Below are 25,293 nucleotides of genomic sequence, written 5' to 3'. Positions count from 1 at the left end.
CCGCCCTTGCTGTCTCTGCCTGGCCGGTTCCCCTTTTTCCACTGGGATTCTCTGCCTCTAACCCTGTTACGGGGCTGAGTCACTGGCTTGCTGGGGCTCTCTCGTGCCGTCCCTGGGGGGTGCGTCACCTGGGTGGGTTGATTCACTGTTGTGGTCGGCCTGTCTGGGTTTCCCCCCCCCCCCTTGGGTTGTACCGTGTCGGAGATCTTTGTGGGCTATACTCGGCCTTGTCTCAGGATGGTAAGTTGGTGGTTGAAGATTTCCCTCTAGTGGTGTGGGGGCTGTGCTTTGGCAAAGTGGGTGGGGTTATATCCTTCCTGTTTGGCCCTGTCCGGGGTGTCCTCGGATGGGGCCACAGTGTCTCCTGACCCCTCCTGTCTCAGCCTCCAGTATTTATGCTGCAGTAGTTTATGTGTCGGGGGCTAGGGTCAGTTTGTTTATCTGGAGTACTTCTCCTGTCCTATTCGGTGTCCTGTGTGAATCTAAGTGTGCATTCTCTAATTCTCTCCTTCTCTCTTTCTTTCTCTCTCTCGGAGGACCTGAGCCCTAGGACCATGCCCCAGGACTACCTGACATGATGACTCCTTGCTGTCCCCAGTCCACCTGGCCATGCTGCTGCTCCAGTTTCAACTGGCCTGGGCCCTAGGACCATGTCCCAGGACTACCTGACATGAGGACTCCTTGCTGTCCCCAGTCCACCTGGCCATGCTCCTGCTCCAGTTTCAACTGTTCTGCCTTACTATTATTCAACCATGCTGGTCATTTATGAACATTTGAACATCTTGGCCACGTTCTGTTATAATCTCCACCCGGCACAGCCAGAAGAGGACTGGCCACCCCACATATGCTCTCTCTAATTCTCTCTTTCTTTCTCTCTCTCGGAGGACCTGAGCCCTAGGACCGTGCCCCAGGACTACCTGACATGATGGCTCCTTGCTGTCCCCAGTCCACCTGACTGTGCTGCTGCTCCAGTTTCAACTGTTCTGCCTTATTATTATTTGACCATGCTGGTCATTTATGAACATTTGAACATCTTGGTCATGTTCTGTTATAATCTCTACCCGGCACAGCCAGAAGAGGACTGGCCACCCCACATAGCCCGGTTCCTCTCTAGGTTTCTTCCTAGATTTTGGCCTTTCTAGGGAGTTTTTCCTAGCCACCGTGCTTTTACACCTGCATTGTTTGCTGTTTGGGGTTTTAGGCTGGGTTTCTGTACAGTACTTTGAGATATCAGCTGATGTACGAAGGGCTATATAAATAAATTTGATTTGATTTGATTTGATACCTGGCACCCCTATAAATAATAACCTCAAGTCAAAACCGTCACAACAATTCACACTTTTTCGTCTCTCTCTCTCGCTTTTTCTCCCTCCCTCCCTCCCTCCCTCCCTCCCTCCCTCCCTCCCAGGCCCTCCACTGACGTACGTCCCTCCCACCACCCTCCCTCCCTCCCTCTTTTTTTCACAGGCAAACGCACTGACGTACGTGCACACATACACCACCCATCACACACACACACACACACACACACACACACACACACACACACACACACACACACACACACACACACACACACACACACACACACACACACACACACACACACACACAAAGGAAGAAGTTCTGCAGCGTGTTACATTTCAGTACGGGTGTGAAACAGTAAGCGTTTTAGAGTAACAACACTTGACACAGCAGTGATATCTTTGTATACCACTAAGTGTCGACATACTAATCGACCAGACGTTGTCAGCACATCATTATAACTCAGTCATGTGGGTGACTTACTTGCAGTCTGTGTGTTTGGGTCTGTAGTAGAATGCTGGAACCTTCTGTTCATACTTGGCTTTGGCTGGTTCATTACCCATGGCAGCCATTAGCTGAGGACAGACGGAACAATAAAGGTTTCTCGATTTTAATACAAATCAATTAATGCATTGACAACCAATGATGTATATAAACCCTGGATTGCAGATGCTATGTACAGGCCATTGAAAGGCTTTGAAGCCACCACTCAGCCATATTGGCAATCCCAAGTAGGAGCAGTCTTCCATAGGAATGAATGGAATTCTACAGTACACAATTACATATATTTAAGTATTTTGTTGTTGTTAGTAATCAACATAAATCATACTTTAAGAACAAAACATGTTTTAATCTTTTTAAATGTTTAGCTCACATAATATCATTTAAAAGTATGTATTAACCCAAGTTAAACAATTTAAAGGCAATGCTACCAAATACTAATTGAGTGTATGTTGACTTCTGACCCACTGGAAATATGATGAAAGAAATAAAAGCTGAAAAATATTATTCTCTAGTATTATTCTGACATTTCACATTCTTAAAATAAAGTGGTGAACCTAACTGTATATAATATATATATATATATATATATATATATATATATATATATATATATATATATATATATATATATATATATATGTGTTCAAGAGAAAAAAGGGAACTGTACAGCATATTTTCTATATTTGCGGGTTACTGTCAGGTGTGGGCCTCAGATGTTCCCTTTATCACATATAGTCAGGTGGTTGCGGAAGGTGATATAAGCAATTGCGGGTGGGTGAATAAACCACTGACCTGCCTATCAGACACACTACTGGAACTGACTGCGGGTCAGTTTTTGGCTTGTTCTAACATGAGCCGACTTAAGAACTTGGATGGCAAGATCTGATCTCAAATCAGGTTGTGACATGTAATAAATGTATTTGTACCAATGTAATGCAACACAATATAATGTACATGGTCCCAGTATCTTCCTCTCCTGCTTCCCTCTATGGCAGGGTTTACTGACCTCAACCTCTGAGGCGTCCCATATCTCCTGCTGAACAGACTTGACCCTGCTGATGTGGGGGATGCCTCTGTGGAGGAGGGAACAGCCCTGGCACACAAACACACCCAGAGTCACTGAAGCCCAGTCTGGCTCTGAGGAGAAGGGGGGGAAGAGAGGGAGGGAGAGAACAGTGGGGATGGAGAGATATGGAGGGAGAAAGGGAGAGAGGAACCAAAGGGGGGAGAGCGCGTCATAAATGCGGTGCAACAGAAGGGATATGAGCTCAAGGTCCAAACTATAAATACTAAAAGTACTGAAACCTGCAGTTCTGAAAGGTAATAGGTACATGAAGCAAACCCAGTATAACTGGATAGAGCTGCATGGAGAGAGAAAGAGATAGGGAGTGTGTTTGTGTGTGGACAAAAGACAGCAGAGCTGCAGAATCGGATTAGTGGAAAACATATTTAGGCTTCGACACAGGAAATGAGCTAGATACTGCATTTATTCACTGATCAAAATCCACAGAGGGTATTAGAGCACTGTTCAACAGACCTCCAGGACATCGCTACACTCTATCACACACATGCAAGCATGTACGCACGTTCCCGCACACACAGTGACTACAGAGCTGTGACAGGCAAACACATGATAGAACCCTGCAGAAAGCACTGTGCTATGGAAAGAATAAACTGTCAAATTGCATCTGCCACAAACAAGAATAGGCCTGCACTCAGCCCTTTTTTGGGACACAACAAAGAGATATTCATGATAAGGATGGGTGTCCTGAAGATATGAGAGATGTTATCTCTCTACTGTGATAATGCATGCATTACACACACACACACACACACACGAACACGAATACATGCACGCACATACACACGCTATTCTGAGAGAGAAATTGGCTGACTGAATGACCTTCGTGCAATTCCTGGATGAGTGCTCTCTTTCTAGTCAATGCATGAGCGTATTCAAGGCTTTAGAAACTCTTGACAATGTGAATGTAGCCCAATCAGCTGATACCTATGTGTATACACACACACACACACACAGTTGAAGTACATACACCTTGGCCAAATACATTTAAACTCAGTTTCACAATTCAGTTCCAGTTTCACAATTTAATCCTAGTACAAATCACCTGTCTTAGGTCAGTTAGGATCACTACTTCATTTTAAGAATGTGAAATGTCAGAATAATAGCAGAGATTTATTTATTTCAGCTTTTATTTCTTTCACCACATTCCCAGTTGGACAGAAGCTTACATACATACACTCAATTAGTATTTGGTAGCATTGCCTTTAAATTGTTTAACTTGGGTCAAACGTTTCAGATAGCCTTCCACAAGATTCCCACAAAAAGTTGGGTGAATTTTGGCCCATTCCTCCTGACAGAGCTGGTGTAACTGAGTCAGGTTTGTAGGCCTACTTTCTCGCACACGCCTTTTCAGTTCTGCCCACATATTTCCTATGGGATTGAGGTTAGGGCTTTGTGATGGCCCCTCCAATACCTAGACTTGTTCTCCTTAAGCCATTTTGCCACAATTAGGAAGTATGCTTCGGGTCATTGTCCATTTGGAAGACCCATTTGCAACCAAGCTTTAACAAGACTGATGTCTTGAGCTGTTGCTTCAATATATCCACATAATTTTCCTGCCTCGTGATGCCATCTATTTTGTGAAGTGCACCAGTCCCTCCTGCAGCAAAGCACCCCCACAGCATGATGCTGCCACCCCCGTGCTTCACGGTTGGGATGGAGCTTGCAAGCATCCCCCTTTTTCCTCCAAACATAACAATGGTAATTATGGCCAAACAGTTCTACTTTTGTTTCATCAGACCAGAGGACATTACTCCAAAAAGTACGATCTTCGTCCCCATGTGCAGTAGCAAACCATAGTCTGGCCTTTTTATGGCGGTTTTGGAGCAGTGGCTTCTTCCTTGCTGAGCGGCCTTTCAGGTTATGTCGATATAGGACTCGTTTTACTGTGGATATAGATACTTTTGTACCCGTTTCCTCCAGCATCTTCACAAGGTCCTTTGCTGTTGAACTGGGATTGATTTGACCAAAGTACGTTCATTTCTAGGAGACAGAACGCGTCTCCTTAGTGAGAGGTATGGCGGCTGTGTGTTCCCATGGTGTTTGTACATGCGTACTATTGTTTGTACAGATGAACGTGGTACCTTCAGCCGTTTAGAAATTACTCCAAGGATGAACCAGACTTGTGGAGGTCTTGGCTGATTTCTTTTGATTTTCCCATAATGTCAAGCAAAGAGGCACTGAGTTTGAAGGTAGGCCTTGAAATACATCTACAGGTACACCTCCAAATGACTCAAATGACGTCAATTAGCCTATCAGAATCCATGACATAATTTTATGGAATTTTCCAAGCTGTTTAAAGGCACTGTCAACTTAGTGTATGTAAACTTCTGACACACTGGAATTGTGATACAGTGAAATAATCTGTCTGTAAACAACTGTTGGGAAAATGACTACAAAGTAGATGTCCTAACCGACTTGCCAAAACTATAGTTTGTAAACAAGACATTTGTGGAGTGGTTGAAACACTTAGGTTGGAGTTATTAAAACTAGTTTATGTAAATTTCTGACTTCAACTGTATGCATGCAAATTTGCATGTGCATACGTTTGTGTTTGTAAATCATTTGTGTTGAATATCATTTTAGCTGACTTCGGCTCAATGTTTCGACTCAGTTTAATAGGTCCTGAGGCATTGAAACCTCTCATGAAGTTTAGAGGCAGTTTTGCACATCTGGCAAGACCACCCTCCTTGCAGATAATTCTGCTCTGACACCCAGTTCTAACAAACCACATTAACACACATTGGAAAGCCCCTCCCAAACACACTGCAGCCTTATGCTCCACACACACACACACACACACACACACACACACACACACACACACACACACACACACACACACACACACACACACACACACACACACACACACACACACACACACACACACACACACAGTGTACGACTCGAGAGTCAGTTGAGAGCTAAGCGGTAAGGATGGAGTCTATTCTTGCATTTCCATGTACTCTTGGGATGCAGAGAAAGCTCAGATGGAGATACAGCCCCTTTTGAAGCGCTGGGGCAAGTACCAAAGAGAGATCCAAAGAGGGATCTGCTTTGTGTTGACTTTGTCCCCTCTCCACTGTATCCCTTAGCTCTGAGTGCCCAGAACATGTCATCAGGGTGTGGCCTCATGTCCGTAAATGATGACTCCATCTCTATGGAACAATATACCCATCAGAACTGGCCTCCTATAGCCAGAGGTGGGGTCACTAGGTGTGTGAATCAGAGAGCGGAGGAAATCAAACTGACCACCAACAGAAAACACATGTGCTTCTGTCACTGGGATTTCCCACTTGACATGACTGTTAGTATCGGTAAGGTGGAAAACATCCTCGTTAACACACATTGGATTCCCCCTGTGTGTGTGTGTGTGTCTGCGTGTGCACACAAGTTTGTGTGCAAAGCAGCGGCACAGTACAGACAGTGGGGGGCGTGTTTAATTAGTCAGAACGAGATAACAACTATTAATTGATTAATTAATTGGCCGCCTTATGCCTACCCTCTCACGTTCCCTAGAATGGCTGATGTTTTAACCCCTTCATCACCATGGTATACATTAGTTAGATTGCTTCAGCAGCTTTCACCGAATTCTCTTCCTGCTTCTCTGGGCACGAGACAGATAGCTGAGCTACGCATTGTTGTTGTGGACGTGTTTAACTATAGTAAACAAACAAAAATTTGACCAACTGGGGACATTTTGTTAGTCCCCACAAGGAGAAATGCTATTGCTAGGTGGTTAAGGGTTAAGGTTAGAATTCGTTTTAAGGTTAGATTTAGGGTTAAGGTTAGGGTTCATTGTTAAGGTTAGGTTTAGTGGTTAGGGAAAATAGGATTTTAAATGGGACTGAATTGTGTGTCTCCACAAGGTTAGTTATACAAGACTGTGGTGAGGGGGTGTGTGCGTTCACGTGCATTTGTGCGCGTGCATGCGTGTCCGCACCTGGGGGTTCTGTGTTTGATGGCTTATTCGTTCTTACTCTGCGCTCCACTAGACGAGGTAGGTCAGGGACTAGTAAAGCTTAACAGTTTCTCTCTGCCTCAGCATTTGGATATTGCCCTTCATGGAGGGGAAAGACAAATTCGCGTGTGGGAAAAGAAAATAATTCTCTGTGGGCTGTGGCCATTTGAAGGGAAGAATCCTGATAGGAGAGTTGAGTTTGTGTGTGGACATACAATATCTGGCCTTATATCAGTAGGACCACACAGGGGAGACATTCTGAACATTAGCATAATACTGTATGTTATCATCAACGTGTGGACGCAAATGGCTATCCCTCTGACAGTGGTACAGTACATCACTGGTGATATACACTAATTCCTCACTGAACATCTCAGTGCCAAAGGAGTCACTACAGAAACCCTGGTTCGATTCCAGGCTGTATCACAACCGGCCGTGATTGGGAGTCCCATAGGGCGGCGCACAATTGGCCCAGCGTCGTCCGGGTTTGGCCGGTGTAGGCCGTAAATAAGAATTTGTTCTTAACTGACTTGCCTAGTTAAATAAAGGTTAAATAATTTTATTTGAATTAATTAATTAATAGTAGGTTGGTGACTGGTGGTTACGGGAAAGCAAGAGAGTCGCTTGCGTGATATGTAGCCTATGATCAGAGGTGGAGCCAGAGCGGATTCTACCTGCCCATTATCATCGCTTGCTCCACCTCAGCTCACCAGCTGATGTAGGCTGCGTGTGCCGGGTTTGGCGCATCCTTCTCACTGCTCGAGAACAGAACCCTCGCTGCTCTGCGCAACCATTTCTGCTAATATTCTGCTTAGCACAGTAGCCTATCCAGTCCAAGTGCAAATGCAAGTCACGAGAAGGTGAGTTCGAGTCACCAAGGGTCGAGTCCAAGTCAAGTAGTGGTCCTTCTGTAGCTCAGTTGGTAGAGCATGGCAAGGGTCGAGTCCAAGACTCAAGTCAAATGGCATATATTATTATTTATTATTAAGTCACAAGTATTGAAAATCGGGACGTGAGTCCTGGAATCGAGTACAACACCGCCCTCTGCGGGTGATTTTCAGGAAATGCAATGATCAAAGTAAAAGGAAGGCTGTGATTGGTTACATTGCCTATTATGCCAATTTCTCCGTATAAAATGGGCCTTAACTTTAAAACTAGCAGAGATCCCTCTCTGGGACTTTGATATGCCCTTTAGAGTATATTAATGTTCAACAGTATATTGAATCATTTGCCAAATTAAAAACGGTACATTGTTCATATTCCTGTTTATATTTTTCTATATTCATAAATTGGTGTAAAAAGAATAATATTGAAATCAAAATAATACTCATATTACAGAGCAAGCATTAAAGATGAATATGACACCAATTTTTGCTTTGTAGCATCTATGGATTAAACATTAGTCTTAAAGGGTAAGGCCAAAATGTCATAAATATGTGTATATGACAACTTTATTTCTCAAATATGCTTTTAGATACAAATGTCAAATATACATTGAGTGTACAAAACATTAGGAACACCTTCCTAATATTGAGTTGCGCCCCCCTTTTCCCTCGGAACAGCGTCAATTCATCAGGGCATGGATTCTACAAGGTGCCAATAGCATTCCACAAAAATGCTGGCCCATGTTGATTCCAATGCTTCCCACAGTTGTGTTGGCTGGATGCCAAAGCGGTCATCAAGGCAAAGGGTGGCTACCTTGTAGAATCTCAAATATAAAATATATTTGGATTTGTTTGATACATTTTTGGTTACGACATGATTCCATGTGTGTTATTTCATAGTTTTGATGTCTTCACTATTATTCTACAATGTGGAAAATGGTAAACAAATAAAGAAAAACCCTTGAATGAGTAGGTGTGTCCAAACTTTCGACTGGTACTGTATCTACATATCTGTATGTATTTCATTATTTATCTATGTATTATCTAATTACTCAAACTTTAATAAATGTATATATGTATTCATTTATTTATTGATGTATTTCTTCCTCCAATATTATAATGGGGGGGGGGGTGTGTCAAACATCTGTATCTAACACACCATTGGTTGATTAATGTCACAGTGCATTGCTCGACTAGTTTTGCCTGCTTTTGCACCACCTATCTGAAGCTAACCACAATCGTGGAATTTGCAGTTCACCTTCAAAATAAAAGACCTGCATTGAAACTGATGCAAACAGATACAAATAGTGGAATCATGCCATATTTCAACTGGATAATGCTTAACAAGTTTGGAATGTTGTTATATAAAGTCAACAATTAGTTAATTTGCCTTAAATTTTAATCAGTTGAAATCACAATGTGGATGTATTCGACTTCAGAATTGCATTGGGGGCAGACTGAATCCATTGTACAGTCCATCAAACAATCGGAAAGGGGATTCATCAGAGAAAATGACTTTACCCCAGTCCTCAGCAGTCCAATCCCTGTACCTTTTGCAGAATATCAGTCTGTCCCTGATGTTTTTCCTGGAGAGAAGTGGCTTCTTTGCTGCCCTTCTTGACACCAGGCCATCCTCCAGAAGTCTTTGCCTCACTGTGTGTGCAGATGCACTCACACCTGTCTGCTGCCATTCCTGAGCAAGCTCTGTACTGGTGGTGCCCCGATCCCGCAGCAGAATTAACTTTAGGAGACGGTCCTGGCGCTTAGGCGCCCTGAAGCCTTCTTCACAACAATTGAAACACTCTTCGTGAAGTTCTTGATGATCCGATAAATGGTTGATTTAGATGCAATCTTACTGGCAGCAATATCCTTGCCTGTGAAGCCCTTTTTGTACAAAGCAACGATGACAGCACGTGTTTCCTTGCAGTTAACCATGATTGACAGAGGAAGAACAATGATTCCAAGCACCACCCTCCTTTTGAAGCTTCCAGTCTGTTATTCGAACTCAATCAGCATGAGAGAGTGATCTCCAGCCTTGTTCTCGTCAACACTCACCACACACCTGTGTTAACGAGAGAATCACTGACATGTCAGCTGGTCCTTTTGTGGCAGGGCTGAAATGCAGTGGAAATGTTTTTTGGGATTCAGTTCATTTGCATGGCAAAGAGGGACTTTGCAATTAAATGCAATTCATCTGATCACTCTTCATAACATTCTGGAGTATATGCAAATTGCCATCATACAAACCGAGGCAACAGACTTTGGGAAAATTAATATTTGTGTCATTCTCAAAACTTTTGGCCATGACTGTACAGCCTTGGCTATGGAACTTGGGTCAATTAAATGTTCACAGTGAAGAGTTTGCACAAATATTAGGGTCATAGCTCTTATTGCAAGGACTTAACCTGAGTAGTGAAGTGATTTCCCACAGTTTATTTTGCGTATTGAACATTCATGATGCAATGTAGGGCTTTACAAATGGGGTAAGTCCAAAACACAGCTGTACATTGCAATATGAATGTCCAATATGCACAATAGGCGAGGTGATTTCCCACAGTCAAAGTCCTGCAGTAAGAGCTACAACACGAATATTTGTGTGAAATCTTCACAGTTGTATTCTGTGGGTGTCACTGAGTAGGCTGATACCCCATTTAATGGGCCCATGATCCTTAGGTAAGGCTGTACATTGCAATTTGAATGACCAATACGCACAATACTGACTGGCGAGGTGATTTCTCAGAGTCAAAGTCCTGCAGTATGAGCTACAACAGTAATATCTCTGCATACTCTTCACAATTGTGTTCTGTGGGTGTCACCGAGTTGGCTGATAATTGATCCACAATCCATAAGTAAGGCTGTTAAGTGAAATATTAGTATGCCCCCCAAGGCAATTATGAAGTACAATACATCCACAGTGCGATTACAACTGATTTGTCCTTTTTGTCAAATTAAAAAATGATTGTCTTTTGTTGAACATATACAGTGCCTTGCGAAAGTATTCGGCCCCCTTGAACTTTGCGACCTTTTGCCACATTTCAGGTTTCAAACAAAAGATATAATGTGAAGAATCAACAACAAGTGGGACACAATCATGAAGTGGAACAACATTTATTGGATATTTCAAACTTTTTTAACAAATCAAAAACTGAAAAATTGGGCGTGCAAAATTATTCAGCCCCTTTACTTTCAGTGCAGCAAACTCTCTCCAGAAGTTCAGTGAGGATCTCTGAATGATCCAATGTTGACCGTAATGACTAATGATGATAAATACAATCCACCTGTGTGTAATCAAGTCTCCGTATAAATGCACCTGCACTGTGATAGTCTCAGAGGTCCGTTAAAAGTGCAGAGAGCATCATGAAGAACAAGGAACACACCAGGCAGGTCCGAGATACTGTTGTGAAGAAGTTTAAAGCCGGATTTGGATACAAAACGATGTCCCAAGCTTTAAACATCCCAAGGAGCACTGTGCAAGCGATAATATTGAAATGGAAGGAGTATCAGACCACTGCAAATCTACCAAGACCTGGCCGTCCATCTAAACTTTCAGCTCATACAAGGAGAAGACTGATCAGAGATGCAGCCAAGAGGCCCATGATCACTCTGGATGAACTGCAGAGATCTACAGCTGAGGTGGGACACTCTGTCCATAGGACAACAATCAGTCGTATATTGCACAAATCTGGCCTTTATGGAAGAGTGGCAAGAAGAAAGCCATTTTTTAAAGATATCCATAAAAAGTGTCGTTTAAAGTTTGCCACAAGCCACCTGGGAGACACACCAAACATGTGGAAGAAGGTGCTCTGGTCAGATGAAACCAAAATTGAACTTTTTGGCAACAATGCAAAACATTATGTTTGGCGTAAAAGCAACACAGCTAATCACCCTGAACACACCATCCCCACTGTCAAACATGGTGGTGGCAGCATCATGGTTTGGGCCTGCTTTTCTTCAGCAAGGACAGGGAAGATGGTTAAAATTGATGGGAAGATGGATGGAGTCAAATACAGGACCATTCTGGAAGAAAACCTGATGGAGTCTTCAAAAGACCTGAGACTGGGACGGAGATTTGTCTTCCAACAAGACACTGATCCAAAATATAAAGCAAAATCTACAATGGAATGGTTCAAAAATAAACATATCCAGGTGTTAGAATGGCCAAGTCAAAGTCCAGACCTGAATCCAATCGAGAATCTGTGGAAAGAACTGAAAACGGCTGTTCAAATGCTCTCCATCCAACCTCACGGAGTTCGAGCTGTTTTGCAAGGAGGAATGGGAAAAAATTCAGTCTCTCGATGTGCAAAACTGATAGAGACATACCCCAAGTGACTTACAGCTGTAATCGCAGCAAAAGGTGGCGCTACAAAGTATTAACTTAAGGGGGCTGAATAATTTTGCACGCCCAATTTTTCAGTTTTTGATTTGTTAAAAGAAGTTTGAAATATCCAATAAATGTCGTTCCACTTCATGATTGTGTCCCACTTGTTGTTGATTCTTCACAAAAAAATACAGTTTTATATCTTTATGTTTGAAGCCTGAAATGTGGCAAAAGGTTGCAAAGTTCAAGGGGGCCGAATAGTTTCGCAAGGCACTGTATATATAACAACATGCCAAACTGAAGTGACATGCTATGATTTTCGGAGTAGGGCACCGATAAATGATGTCATATCTGGCATCTCGATGGATACTGAGGCTTCATGGTTTAAGATGAACATGCAAGGAATAGTTGATTCACGTCACTTATTCACGTCACATAATCTGCACTGTGAACGGGAAGGAGGAAAGCCTTTCTGTATTCTCCCATTTTAAGCTGGGATATGAGATATGCAGTGCAAGCTTATGTAAAAAAAAAGCCACTTCAATGTCATAAATGTAAAAAGTCTGGCCAACTGAATACCATTGTTGAAGAGTCTGAGGAGGCACGGTGTTGCAATTGTGATGGGAATCACGTTCCCTGAGTGCCCTGTTAAGGTGAAGAAGGTCAAAGCAGGAAGGATCAGGGCTGTCGAGATGGTCTCCTACACAGAGGCAGTGACAATTGTCGAAGCAGTGAGTAGACATGACGCTATGGCAGTGGATGCACAACAGTCTGAGGATGTCAGTCAGTTAAGAGATCCTGAAACACCAGTCGTGTAGAAGGTTGTTTCTTTTTTGCGTTTATTGCAGAGGTGATGAATTGTACATTACAAAAAAAATAAAAAAATAAAAATAAACTGGAAATCATTGTGAAAGCAGCTAAAAGGTTCTTGGATCTCCAAGATTTCATGACTCAAATATTGCAGGGAATACTGTCTGAAGATGCTTCCCCCTTTCAGGCCCCAAAGCCTGTGTAAGGATCTGAGTACATTTAGATGACGAGAAAATATATTTTTTAAATAATCAATTTTTTTATTTTTTATTCTCTGTTTTTACCCAACCCAGTAGTGGCAGCAATACACCTTTTGGGATGTAGTCTGCCAATAAAACCTTAAAAAAGAATGACGCAAATCCAGATGACCTGTTTTTCTGTGTGGAGGCATGCATCGAAATCTTGGGTCAGCTAGCTGCTATATAATTCATAGCTATATTTTAAAGACTAGCCAGTTACTGTGTATTTGAATGTTTTGGTCAAACTACTTTGTTCCCCTGACAGATTATTGATGCCTTTGTGACAAAGTTGACAAGACACTCCTAATGTTACTGCCAATAGGCTGTTTTTATACAATTTGGCTGATTTAAGAAGCTTGTGCACATTTACATTAGTGTTTCATTAGCTAGTTAGCTAAGTTACTGACTGACTAAGCTAATTCTTATTCCTGTTGTAGTTGCATTTAAGGTGGAGTGGTATTGCTGACAGGCCTGCATGCATATTCAAAGAATCTGAGTAGTACTGATTTTAGGATAAGTTTTGCATACACACCGAGTACAATTACATAGACAAGGGGGAGGTTATCCTAGATCACTATCCCTATGCTGAGACGCTATGTGATTATGGGCCTTGGAAGAAATACCTTGCACAGCAGTCCTTTCACCACAGGATCCTAGAGCAGGAGTAGGCAACTTGGTTCTAGGAGTACTGCAAGATTTTGTTTCAACTAGGCACCACAGCAGGGGTTTGTTCAGTTCACTTTCCCAAAACATTCTTGTATGTTCTTGATCAGACTTGGAGATACGTTTGCTCCGTTCGATGGGTGTGGCTTGAAGCAATGAGTGAAGTATTTAAAGGGCATTGGTGCATTTTGTACACCCACAAGCCCTTCCCATTTTTCAACATGTCTCTCAGTACAGCACCGTTTCTGTTCAATTAAACATTCCATTACATTTGTATGTACTGAATGCAGCGCTGACCAACTGAGCTAATTGATCAGTTCAGTGATTGCCTAAATTCAACACACCTGGTCTTCCAGGTCAGTTAAATCAAAACATTGTGCCTGCGGCACTTCCCCTTCCCTAGAGGAGTTAGTCAATGCTTATGAATATTGAATATGAATTTCCATATATCAATGACACCACACAAAACATGACATAATACAGAACCTTAATAGACAAAAACAACTTAAGGACAGAACGACGTACATTTATGTTTAAGGCACACGTAGCCTACATATCAATACATATACATGAACTATCTAGGTCAAATAGGGGCGAGGCGTTGTGCTGTAAGGTGTTGCTTTATCTGTTAAAAAAAAGGTGCCATGCAATAATGGCTGTATATAATACTGTACACTTTCTTGAATTTGTTCTCGATTAGGGGACTGTGAAAAGACCCCTGCTGGTATGTCTGGTGGGCTAAGTGTGTGTGTGTGTCAGAGCTTTGTGTAGGTTGGCTATGCAAACAGTTTATGATTTACAATACATTCATATTTCTTGTGAAAATAAGTGACCCAGTCAGTCTCTCCTCAACTCTTAGCCAAGAGAGACTGGAATGCATTTTATTTATATCAGCCCTCTGATTACAATGAAGAGCAAGATGTGCCACTGTTCTGGGCCAGCTGCAGCTTAACTAGGTATTTCCTTGCAGCACTCGACCACACAACTGGACAATAATCAAGGTAAGACCAAACTAGAGCCTGCAGGACTTGCTTTGTGGAGTGTGGTGTCAAAAAAAGCAGATCATCTCTTTTTATTACGGACAGACCTCTCCCCATCTTTACAACCATTGAATATGTATATTTTGACCATGACAGTTTACAATCTAAGGTAACACCTCAACGTGTTCAACAGCCACACTATTCAATACCTGTAACGGCTTTCCTCTTCTGAGGAGGAGGAGGAGTAGCAAGGATCGGACCAATACGCAGCACGGTAAGTGTTCATCTTGGTTTTTTAATAAGAACACTGAACAAAAACAAAAAATGACAACGTGAAAAAAAAACAGTTCCGTGTGGAAAAAAACACTGACACGGAAAATAAACCCCCACGAAACACAGGTGGGAAAAGGCTACCTAAGTATGATTCTCAATCGGAGACAACTAACGACACCTGCCTCTGATTGAGAACCATACCAGGCCAAACTCAAAAACAGTACACCCCCCCCCCCCCAAAGGTGCGGACTCAGGCCGCAAAACCTGAACCTATAGGAACTGACGGCTCTGGCAGCTCAGGACAGACGGGGGACTCTGTCTTGTTTTCAGATTAGCCTTGTTAAAATCCCCAGCTACAATGAATGCAGCCTCAGGATGTGTGGATTCCAGTTTGCAAAGAGTCAAATAAAGTTCGTTCAGAGCCATCGATGTGTCTGCTTGGGGGGGAATATATATGGCTGTGATTATAATCGAAGAGAATTTCCTTGGTCGATAATGCGGTCGACATTTGATTGTGAGGAATTCTAAATCAGGTGAACAGAAGGACTTGAATTCCTGTATATTGTTGTGGCCACACCACGTCTCGTTAGCCATAAGGCATACGCCCCCGCCCCTCTTCTTACCAGAAAGATGTTTGTTTCTGTCGGCGCGATGCGTGGAGAAACCAGCTGGTTGCACCGACTCCGATAGCGTCTCTCCAGTGAGCCATGTTTCCGTGAAGCAAATAACGTTACAGTCATTCCTCTTGCCCATCCCGGTCGATTCCTTCTTGCCTACTCCCGTCTCTTGGTCTTCCTCTAGGTTCAAACCTATATATATGGCTGTAGTCCTTTGCCTTACTATCAAAAGCGACCCACTCCTAACACAGCAACCTGGTGCAGGCAGGTAGTCAATAGCTCAGTGTTCCAAAACTGTTCACCTGTTTCTATGTCAAGCAAGGGCAATGTTCCATTTGTTCTTTTTGAGTGTTTTTATGGTGCGTGTGCGGAACAGCAGCATGTCATATATTTCCAAACCCCAAAAAAGTGACAAATATAATAGATCAACATGCAGTGGTATTGATCAACCAATCAATATCACCCATATACGTTTGCTTGACACCCCCTCATTGTCATACTGGAGGAATAAATATAAAAGTAAATGCAGAAATAATATGAATGAATGAAATGAAAGAAAGTGGGATTCATTATTTAAATGATGTATCTATGTATGTGTGCAATTATTAATCAATGTATTTGTTTTACGTGTGTTTATTTAGCTATTTATATGTGATTTTTATTTATTCATGCATCTATTTATGTGTGTATTTTATTCTAGTAAAGGGACCTTTGCTCCCTTAAAAAGACATGTTTAGATTTTCCTTTTGTATTTCGTGCTTTTGGTCGTTCTTTGGTGGAGTTTCCCAGCTGGCACAGAAGTCAATTCAACATCTAGTTTTGATTTACATTTGGTTGAGTTGTCAACTAACATGAATTCAATGTGAAGTCAACCCAAAACGTCATCCTGTCATTGGATTTAGGTTAAGACTTGGGTGAAAGAAATATAACATTCCATGACATTGATTACTTTTTGCAAATTACGTCATCACATCCGTATTTTTTTGGTTCAAATTACGTAGCCACAACGTTGATTCAACCAGTTTTTGCCATGTGGGTGGTTTGTCTTCATGCGTTCTTGTTGATTGTAGGCATAAGTATGTCCTTCGATGTAGGCCTATGCCTTTTCATTTTAATGCATGTGTATGATTTGTATGGCATAGTTTGCATTCGCGGTCAGCTGTTTTATGCACTGGTTACTTCCACATTGATGTCGGCATTTTAAGTCGGGCTTGTGAATTGATAGCGTTTATTTTGCATATATGTCATGTTGCACTGTACAGGTACGCGCCATTCCACAAGTAAATCAGTCAATTTATGATGAGGTTGAGCAGTGGCTGGGCTCATTTTTTAATGTATTTTTCTCCAAGTATCATTTTGGAGTTTTGCCTGACGCCACTGGTTTAACCACTCATTTACTTGTCTGTCAGAATGACTGTAGGTTCGAGTGACAGACAATGGCATACATTATGGAAGCTACTCAGGAAAGTATATGAATGTTTTTTTTGTTGTTTTGTTTTTTCAAGGTCTGCATGTCTCAATATATTTGGCAGTTTCCCCTATACCCTACAAGGTCCCATAGTCCAGCAATGCTCCTCAGTAAGCGCTGGCTGCCAATGCTTTAGCACTGGCTATAAGGTGTGTCTCACAAACGCAATTCACATTATTTCCTGTTTCCACAACTATTGACTTTAAAGTGCACTAGAAATAATGACATTGCATAAAATAGAGACATTCGTTAGATGGGGCCTCCGATTTAACCAATAATTGTATTTTGACATTCCAGAACAATGAACAAAAGGCAATTCTTGGTTGAATCGCAGATAGGGATAGCACTGACTGACAAGCTGTCACAACAACAACTAAATAAAACAGTATAGGCTATTTAAGGTTAACTGGCAGGTGCATTCTACACTAGGCTATGACACGCGCGTCGCACACATGCATGATGAGGGACCATAAACGATTTGGCGTTCTATTTTATCAACCGTTCGTTTCCTACCTGCATTGCCGCAGTCTGCACATACATCGTTTCCAGGTCTGGCCAGGACATCTTGCAAGAGCCGTTTATTCCTCTCCGACTCCATCGCCGTTTGATCTCCACCCAATCCGAAAGACTTCAATACAAAGCACGTTCACTGGGATAAAGCAAAAATGCAATTGTGACCTTGTAGGCAACTCGAAATACTAAACAAAAAATGCTCCTGGTTTTGAACAAAAAAAGCAAATGAAAAGCCTATTAGAAATACGCTTGGATGAGATGATTTGAAGGTTTGACAAGTCTCTATCTTGTAAACTACGGCTCTATTACGAAGTCTTGCTGAATGCATTATCTGCAATCTGAAGTCTGTGTCATCCCCTCATTCTCCTCCAACTCATGTGTCTGCAGTCGCAGTGAGACCTCCAGTGGTATGATGATCATTACATGTTTTTTTTACTACCTGTGTAGCCTAATTCTTTCTTTCTGACACTGACAGCCAACACATTGTGAAAGTTTTGATAAGGACTATTTTATTTTGTACAAAATGTACACTGTCCATACATTTCACTGGCAAATATTATGTATTTGTAGTTGCCTTTACTTCCACTTTCTTCTGTCCCTTTAAAAGTTAGTAGATTGTCGAAAACATCGATTTAGAAATTGGAATACTAGAAGGTATTTAACACTCTTATTATGGGCTAAGGGGCAGCCATTTTGGTCAGGGAGGGGTCAACCATGGTTTGCCAGTGCTGTGATAAGAAATTGGGTGCGTTCGTAAATCACTCTAGCTATCTCCTCCGATTTCAGAGAACTTTCATCTGCGTGTGCCAGAGTGAAGAATGACTGATGAATTTACGAATGATCAGCACCAGTTGAATATGGCCGGTGCAAGTAAACGTCTGAAAAAAGGCGTAATTAAATGGTTGCCAGCAACACAGTTCCAGTCACCAACTCTCTGGATAACATGAAAACAGCATAACCAACTCTGCTAGGTCAAGTAAAATGGTCAGTGAGGTATTATCTCATTTGTATCTGGAAGTAGTTAGAAAGATAGCCCAGTTATCTTGGGTGCTTGACTGCCGTTGGTCAGAACGCTTGGATCAACCCTACTCATCAGCCAGAGCAGAGCGTCCAGTGTGTGCTCTGAACTCCTTTACTGCCATTCATTCCAATTAGACTTGTTTGGGGTACGTTCGTAAATTCACTCTGGCCATCTTCTCCGTTTTCAGAGCACTCTCGTCAAGTGTGCCAGAGCGCAGAATATCTGAAGAATTTACGAACGTTCAACACCCGTGTTGATAACATAATAAAAACATAATTACATTGTTGCTAGCAGCAGTTACAGTCACCTACGATCTGGATAACAAACTGCCTAACCAGCTCTGCAAGGAAGGGCGAGTAAATGGTCAGAGTGAGGTGTTCTCTCATTTGTGCCTGGAAGAAGCTAGCCAAGGTTAGCCAGTTTGCTTGGGTGCTTGACTGACATTGTGAGGTCAGAACTTGGATCAACCATACTCCTCAGTCGCTCCAGTGTGTGCTCTGAGAGTGAAACTCGCTGAATTTACAAATGGCCAATGTGAAAATGCTCTGATTTTACAAATGCCCAGAACATACTTGAACACTCAATATTAAATTTACGAACACACCTGACCAATATGGCTGGAAATTCCCACCATTCTGGAACTTTGAAGGTTTATGACTTAGCCCCTCAAGTAATTGAGTAGGATCTCCATGGTCGAAAACGTAATCGATGTTATCTATGGGTTGATTATTCACGTCCAGCTCAGAACGTGTGTCCACGTCATAACTGTGCTGCGACTCAACTGCGCTATTGCTTGAAATAATCGCGAAGGTCTTGTTTTTATTTTTGATACGTCTCTTACAAAAAGCAATCATGTCGACCGCAATGAACTTTAGCAGTAAGTCTTTTCGTCCCCGTGCTCCAGACAAAGGATCCTTCCCTCTGGATCATTTCGGTAAGAAAAATAAACCACTCCTTGTTGAGTAACTGACTCGTTAGTTCCAGCAATAGCTGTGACGTGCCAAGCTCCTGTAGTTTCCAGCTGTATAGGAAAGAGATGTTTGACCTCCGATGTATGCGATCTGTGAAATGACAGGCATACGGCAATGAATGACAGTCAAACTGCTTTAGCTTTCCCCTGTAGTTGTTTAGTGATTGAAAGGCAATGCACCATTGCATCTGCTGTTTGTCATTGCAGGAGAGTGTAAAGCATTCAAAGAGAAATTCATGAAGTGCTTGAAAGAGAACAGCTATGATAACTCCTTGTGTCGAGTACAGTCCAAAGACTACCTTGAATGCCGGATGGATAAGTGAGTATTGACTGTTCTTTTAGCTGCTACTTCTTTCCTGTTGAGAATGAGATGACTAGGTATACACACACACCATTGACTAGAATTTGACTTCTATGATCACCAATGTGAAACTATTCTCTGCTATTTAAGTCAGCTGATGGCCAAGGAACCTCTGGAGAAGCTAGGGTTCAAAGACCTGATGGACAAACCCAGCCAGGAGAACAAGGAGGCTAAACCATAAACTTTCCTTCCTACACAGATCGATGCTGTCATGCTTGAGTGATATTAGATACGACGATAGCTTCTCTCGTCCACGTCTTGTATATAAAATTACAATGTAATATATTGGGGGCAGTGTTTCAAGTGTTGTGTGTGTATATAAATATTTTTTGGTAAATGAACCATGCTTTGTTTTGCGTTTGGAATCTTGACAAATGATTTGAGGTGGCTTCTCAGTTCTCAGTGGTATGTTTCAAACTTGTGTCCACACGGTACACAAAAGATCATCCCCCAGTCTAGCAAGCCCACGCATTATGAATAAGTATGCATTATGAGTAAGGAAACATTTGAATACATGCTTTACTACGTTTCATCAAAGGGCCTTACTAACCACTCAAGGTACTATGTAATGTTGTAGTATGGTAGTGTGAATGAGTCTGACGGAAACCCAGTCATAAATTGTTTCCGAGATTCATTCGTTTTATTGTCAAGACAAATAAAAATCAGGCCGCACATGTCAAGCTGGCCTCAAACTAAAAACAGTTTTAATAGTTGCATATGAAAACAAAAAACACTCAATGTACAAAACTAAAAAAGTTCCACAAAATTTTTAATTCTGTCAACCACCATTTAGCTCTTTAGGATAAATCACAATGGCTTGAGAGGAGGGTCGGGGTCATTTCACTCCTCTTGACAGTGCTAGCTTGCCTCAGATGTATCCTAGCAACTATTATTATGCTTACAGACCAATAAAAGTATACTATGGTGAGAGAAAGGCTGTCTCAAGTCATTTTTTTTTCCTGTGAGGTCAGTGATCATTAGAGGGAAGGACACACTGATAGGAAGCTGGGTAGAACTTTAGATACAAACTTTTCCAGTGATGAAATGAAAAATGAGGGAGGAGGGGAGCTGTGAGGTCAGGGGTTCCAGGCAGCTCTACCTGGAGGAGTTCGAGCTGGCGCGTGAGCTGTGGCGTCTGCAACCGGGGGAGCGCAAGCGAGTTCTGCGGTGAACCAGAGAGCGTCTCCGTGGTGACTGAGACATTGAGGCACAGAGGGGGATGTAAACAAAAGGTCAGGAGACTTATTTGCCAGGGGAATGACAAATGGTCTTTATCTTCACACTTGAGGGGATACATGGTCAACTGCCATTCATTCTGTAATCAAGGATGCACAAGAAAAAATATCTAGAAAGAATATCAATCTAATTACAGGATACAGATGTAAGCCATAAGACTCAGTATTTTCTTACAATAGTAAATAGGGGTAAAATTTGTACAAACAAATCCGAATATATTTCAGATCCTTCAAAGTAGCCACCCTTTGCCATGATGACAGCTTTGAACAGTCTTTGGATTCTCTTAACCAGCTTCATGAGGTAGTCGCCCTTAGAATTTATTTCAATTAACATGTGGGCCTTGTTAAAAGTTAATCAGTTGTTGTGACAAGGTAGGGATGGTATACAGAATATAGCCCTACTTGGTAAAAGACCCAAGACCATATTATGGCAAGAACAGCTCAAATAAGCAAAGAGAAATGACAGTCCATTACTTTTAAGACATGAAGGTCAGTCAATGTGGAAAATTTCAAGAACTTTGTAAGTTTCTTCAAGTGCAGTCGCAAAAACCACCAAGCGCTATGATGAAACTGGCTCTCATGAGGATCACCACAGGAAAGGAAGACCCAGAGTTACCTCTGCTGCACAGAATAAGTTCATTAGAGTTACCAGCCTCAGAAATTGCAGCCCAAATAAATGCTTCAGGGTTCAAGTAACAAACATCTCAACATCAACTGTTCAGAGGAGACTACGTGAATCAGGCCTTCATGGTAGAATTGCTGCAAAGAAACCACTACTAATGGAAACCAATAAGAAGAGACCAAGAAACACAAGCAATGGACATTAGACCAGTGGAAATCTGTCCTTTGGTTTGCTGAGTTTTTGGTTCCAACCTCCGTGTAATTGTGAGACGCAGAGTAAGTGAACGAATGATCTCTGCATGTGTAGTTCCTACCGTGAAGCATGGAAGAGGTGCTTTGGTGGTGACACGGTCTGATTTATTTAGAATTGTGCAGCGATACGCCATCCTATCTGGTTTGCACATAGTGGGACTATAATTTGTTTTTCAACAGGACATTGACCCAACACACCTCCAGGCTATGTAAGGGCTATTTGACCAAGAAGGAGAGTGATGAGTACTGCATCAGATGACCTGGCCTCCACAATTACTCGACCTCAACCCAATTGAGATGGTTAGGGATGAGTTGGACCGCAGAGTGAAGGAAAAGCAGCTAACAAGTGCTCAGCAAATGTGGGAACTCCTTCAAGACTGTTGGAAAAGCATTCCAGTTGAAGCTGTTTGAGAGAATGCCAAGAGTGTGCAAAGCTGTCATCAAGGCAAAGGGTGGCTACTTTGAAGGACCTAAAATATATTCTGATTTGTTTAACACATTTTCTTTGGTTACTACATGTTTCCATATGTGTCATTTCATAGTTTTAACGTCTTCACTATTATTCTACAATGTAGAAATTAGTAAAAATAAAGAAAAACCCTTTAATGAGTAGGTGTGTGAACTTTTGACTGGTACTGTATGTATTTACAGAAATGTACTGTGAAACCTCATTAGTGACTGACAGAACTCCACACACGCAAAGACGTTAACACTATTGGAGACTGACCTTCTTTTGCGCGATGGGGTGCGTCGCCACATTGTGGAGGCATCCTGTGAGGGGGGCGGGGGCTATGATCTCCTGTCCATCAATCTGACCTGCAGACATCACAGATGAAAAATAACGGTATGGAGGAAACCAGATTGTTTTTGATGATGTTCTAATAGTTTGAGTAAAGTAAAAACTGAGGATTGGTTATGGACAGAGAGTCCAACAGAGTAGTATTACAATACATTCAAACTATAGATGCTAACTGCATGTAGACTCAGAACCATTGGTCTCCACCAACCACCATCCATTTGTTTGAGACCCTTCTAGGCCTCAACGACCATCTCAAACTCCATGTAGGTGTAACCTTTCAACAGGTGTGGGTGGAGCCATGTCAATCATTTTGATCTTGCCATATGTGCCGCAGATCTCCTGGATGTGTCCCTGAAAAGAGAAGAGACTTTAGTCAAAACCCAACCTCTAGAGATATTGCTCCCTACGCCCAGAAACCTCCAATGCCTTCAACACACAGTCTGCAGCTTGACACTAAAAATGCATTCAAATAGGCTATATTGAATCCCATTGATGTGCACATACACTTGGAGACTGAGCAGTCATCTTTACTCACCTTGATTACGTTTCTGGTGAGGTCGGCCCAGGTACACCTTGGTGGGTCAGGGGCTGGGGCTCCTCCTACGCCTCTCCTTGGATCTACAGGACAAATGGAAGAGCTCTTACTCTTTATTCCTCCACTCCCCCAAAAAGTTCACACCTCCAAGCTCAACGATCCCTCTCCTTCAGTCTCTGGATTTGTTTTTTTCCGGAGTGTACACTGACCCCTGGTCCTGCAGAGTTATGGAGTTTGCAGTTAGCCCAGCACTAACATACTGAATTCAACTAATGATGTTCTTGAATGTTAAACCATTAGGTGAATTGAAAGTATTTAGCCTGCACGGACTTTAACTAAGGGCTGGACCACTGCATTACGGGTCACACATACTTGGACTGTGAGCATTGGTGGTTGTTGTTGTGGCGGCGAATGAGGTTGGGTGACCCTGAGGAGCTGGAGGATCGGGAGCTGGAAGACCTGGAGCGGCTTGAGGCAGAGGAGGAACTGGAGCCGCTGGAAGAACTGGAGCCAGAGTTACGTTCTGACAGGGAGAGAGAGAGAGGGCCTTACTGTGGGGACAGATCAGAAAGCAGTGACTGCTGAGATAAGTGGTCTGATTCAGCAGAGGTGCGTTGTGGCTGAGAGATGGGAAAGGAGCGGTCACTCAAATTGCGTCTAACCTGCTGCTCCCAGTGGAGCTACGTCCTTTGCGTCCCTTCTCCTTCTCCCTGCCCCGGACAGCCTCTTCCTTTGTGGGACCCTATTTCTCCCTTCACTCGCTCTTTGGCCTCGTCTTTCATATGCTCCTTTCTCTGGACTGGAGAAAGCGCCCTGTAGATTGATAGTAGAATAATGATGTGTCACTAACACTAACTAGGCTTACATCCAACCTTTTTATGTGAGTGAAGTACATTGGATAAAAAATGTCAAGACAGGCCTAATGGAAACAGATTTTAGTAAACTTTCCAAATGTCAACAAAACAAAATACGCTATACAAGTGGGCTCTTTTTGTGTTGGTAAATTGAATTATGTGAGAAATGTAGGTGGAAACGCTTTTATGCACAAATATTGATATAACCATCACATCGAAGTAAACTTGAAGTCACGAGATGACATGCTGTGTGGTCCTCCCACTACATCTAGTCAGAGAAAGCATGCAGTTTACTAGGCTTCAGATTACATAACAGGTGAGTTACAAATGGGGTTGGAGCGAAAATTTACAGGTTAGCTCTCTCCAGGAACTGGGTTGGAGATCCCTGGCCTACATGATACGATTATTTGTCAACAGCAGCCAAGCAAAGATAAGCATGTCACCAGAACAAGATCCTCAATAGTTATTGTCAAGGAGCATCAATAACAACCTACAGAGAGAAAGTTGGTTATGTAATTATTACCCCAGAATATCCATATTTTGTGAGGTGATTTGAACGAAATTCGTTTTTTTTCTCCCACCCCCCTGTAACAATTCTTCTTTCCTAAATAAATTTACCGTTATAATGGCGGTCTGGATGTGTTTATTTTATGCCTGAAGATGTCCAGGCTACACTGATAACTCGATCTTGGCTCCCAAAATTTTAAACCATCTTTGGTATGGTGTCGCCATAATATTTGAATTGAGGAAGTGTAATCATATTCATTATTTTAGCGATCCGTAGTAGAATAAATCCTAAATGTCCAAGCCTGCAGCTGTGAGCTAAACAGCACACTTGCCTCTAAAATGACTGACATTGTCAATTCGGACGGGAATTAAACTACAGATATGGTTATTTGTGCTAATGCACATAATCTCCCCCGGCAGAAAAAAAACTAATGCCGTGGGAGGACCGCACAGCATGTCATCGAGATACAAGTTTACTTCGATATAAAAGTTATTACATCAACATTTGCGCATAAAAGC

The 25,293-nt window shown here is 42.2% G+C and overlaps 3 protein-coding genes across 7 annotated transcripts in view; 1 reads left to right on the top strand and 2 right to left on the bottom strand.

Annotated features, from left to right (window-relative positions):
• LOC124039250 (arf-GAP with dual PH domain-containing protein 1-like) overlaps positions 1–17,986 on the bottom strand; it is a 35,380-nt gene extending 17,394 nt beyond the window's left edge. For 2 of the 5 annotated variants that reach the window (XM_046355168.1, XM_046355169.1), the window contains exons 1-3: positions 17,620–17,986; positions 2,816–2,946; positions 1,789–1,880 (exon numbers count right to left, since the gene is read on the bottom strand). In XM_046355168.1, coding sequence (XP_046211124.1) covers positions 1,789–1,880; positions 2,816–2,946; positions 17,620–17,704 — 308 coding nt within the window. In that variant the 5' untranslated portion in view covers positions 17,705–17,986. Of the gene's footprint in view, positions 1–1,788; positions 1,881–2,815; positions 2,947–13,728; positions 13,895–17,619 lie in introns of those variants that run through there. The other 3 variants (XM_046355166.1, XM_046355167.1, XM_046355170.1) reach the window with 2 other exon arrangements.
• A 1,414-nt stretch (positions 17,987–19,400) lies between these two features.
• Positions 19,401–20,923, top strand: LOC124039249 (cytochrome c oxidase assembly protein COX19). Its single transcript, XM_046355165.1, has 3 exons — positions 19,401–19,574; positions 19,818–19,929; positions 20,062–20,923. The coding sequence occupies exons 1-3, from the start codon at positions 19,493–19,495 to the stop codon at positions 20,150–20,152; spliced, it is 285 nt and encodes a 94-aa protein (XP_046211121.1). The 5' UTR covers positions 19,401–19,492; the 3' UTR covers positions 20,153–20,923.
• Positions 20,590–24,195, bottom strand: LOC124039007. The gene is made up of 6 exons (XM_046354899.1): positions 24,172–24,195; positions 23,786–23,936; positions 23,414–23,496; positions 23,199–23,229; positions 22,807–22,895; positions 20,590–21,286 (listed from the first exon to the last, which is right to left on the bottom strand). The coding sequence occupies exons 1-6, from the start codon at positions 24,193–24,195 to the stop codon at positions 20,939–20,941; spliced, it is 726 nt and encodes a 241-aa protein (XP_046210855.1). The 3' UTR covers positions 20,590–20,938.
• Positions 24,196–25,293: the final 1,098 nt, after the last annotated feature.

This window comes from Oncorhynchus gorbuscha, linkage group LG07 (assembly GCF_021184085.1).
Source record: "Oncorhynchus gorbuscha isolate QuinsamMale2020 ecotype Even-year linkage group LG07, OgorEven_v1.0, whole genome shotgun sequence".
Lineage (NCBI taxonomy): Eukaryota > Metazoa > Chordata > Actinopteri > Salmoniformes > Salmonidae > Oncorhynchus > Oncorhynchus gorbuscha.
Note: the sequence above shows the minus strand (reverse complement) of the source record. Positions and strands in the feature narration are given on the sequence as shown.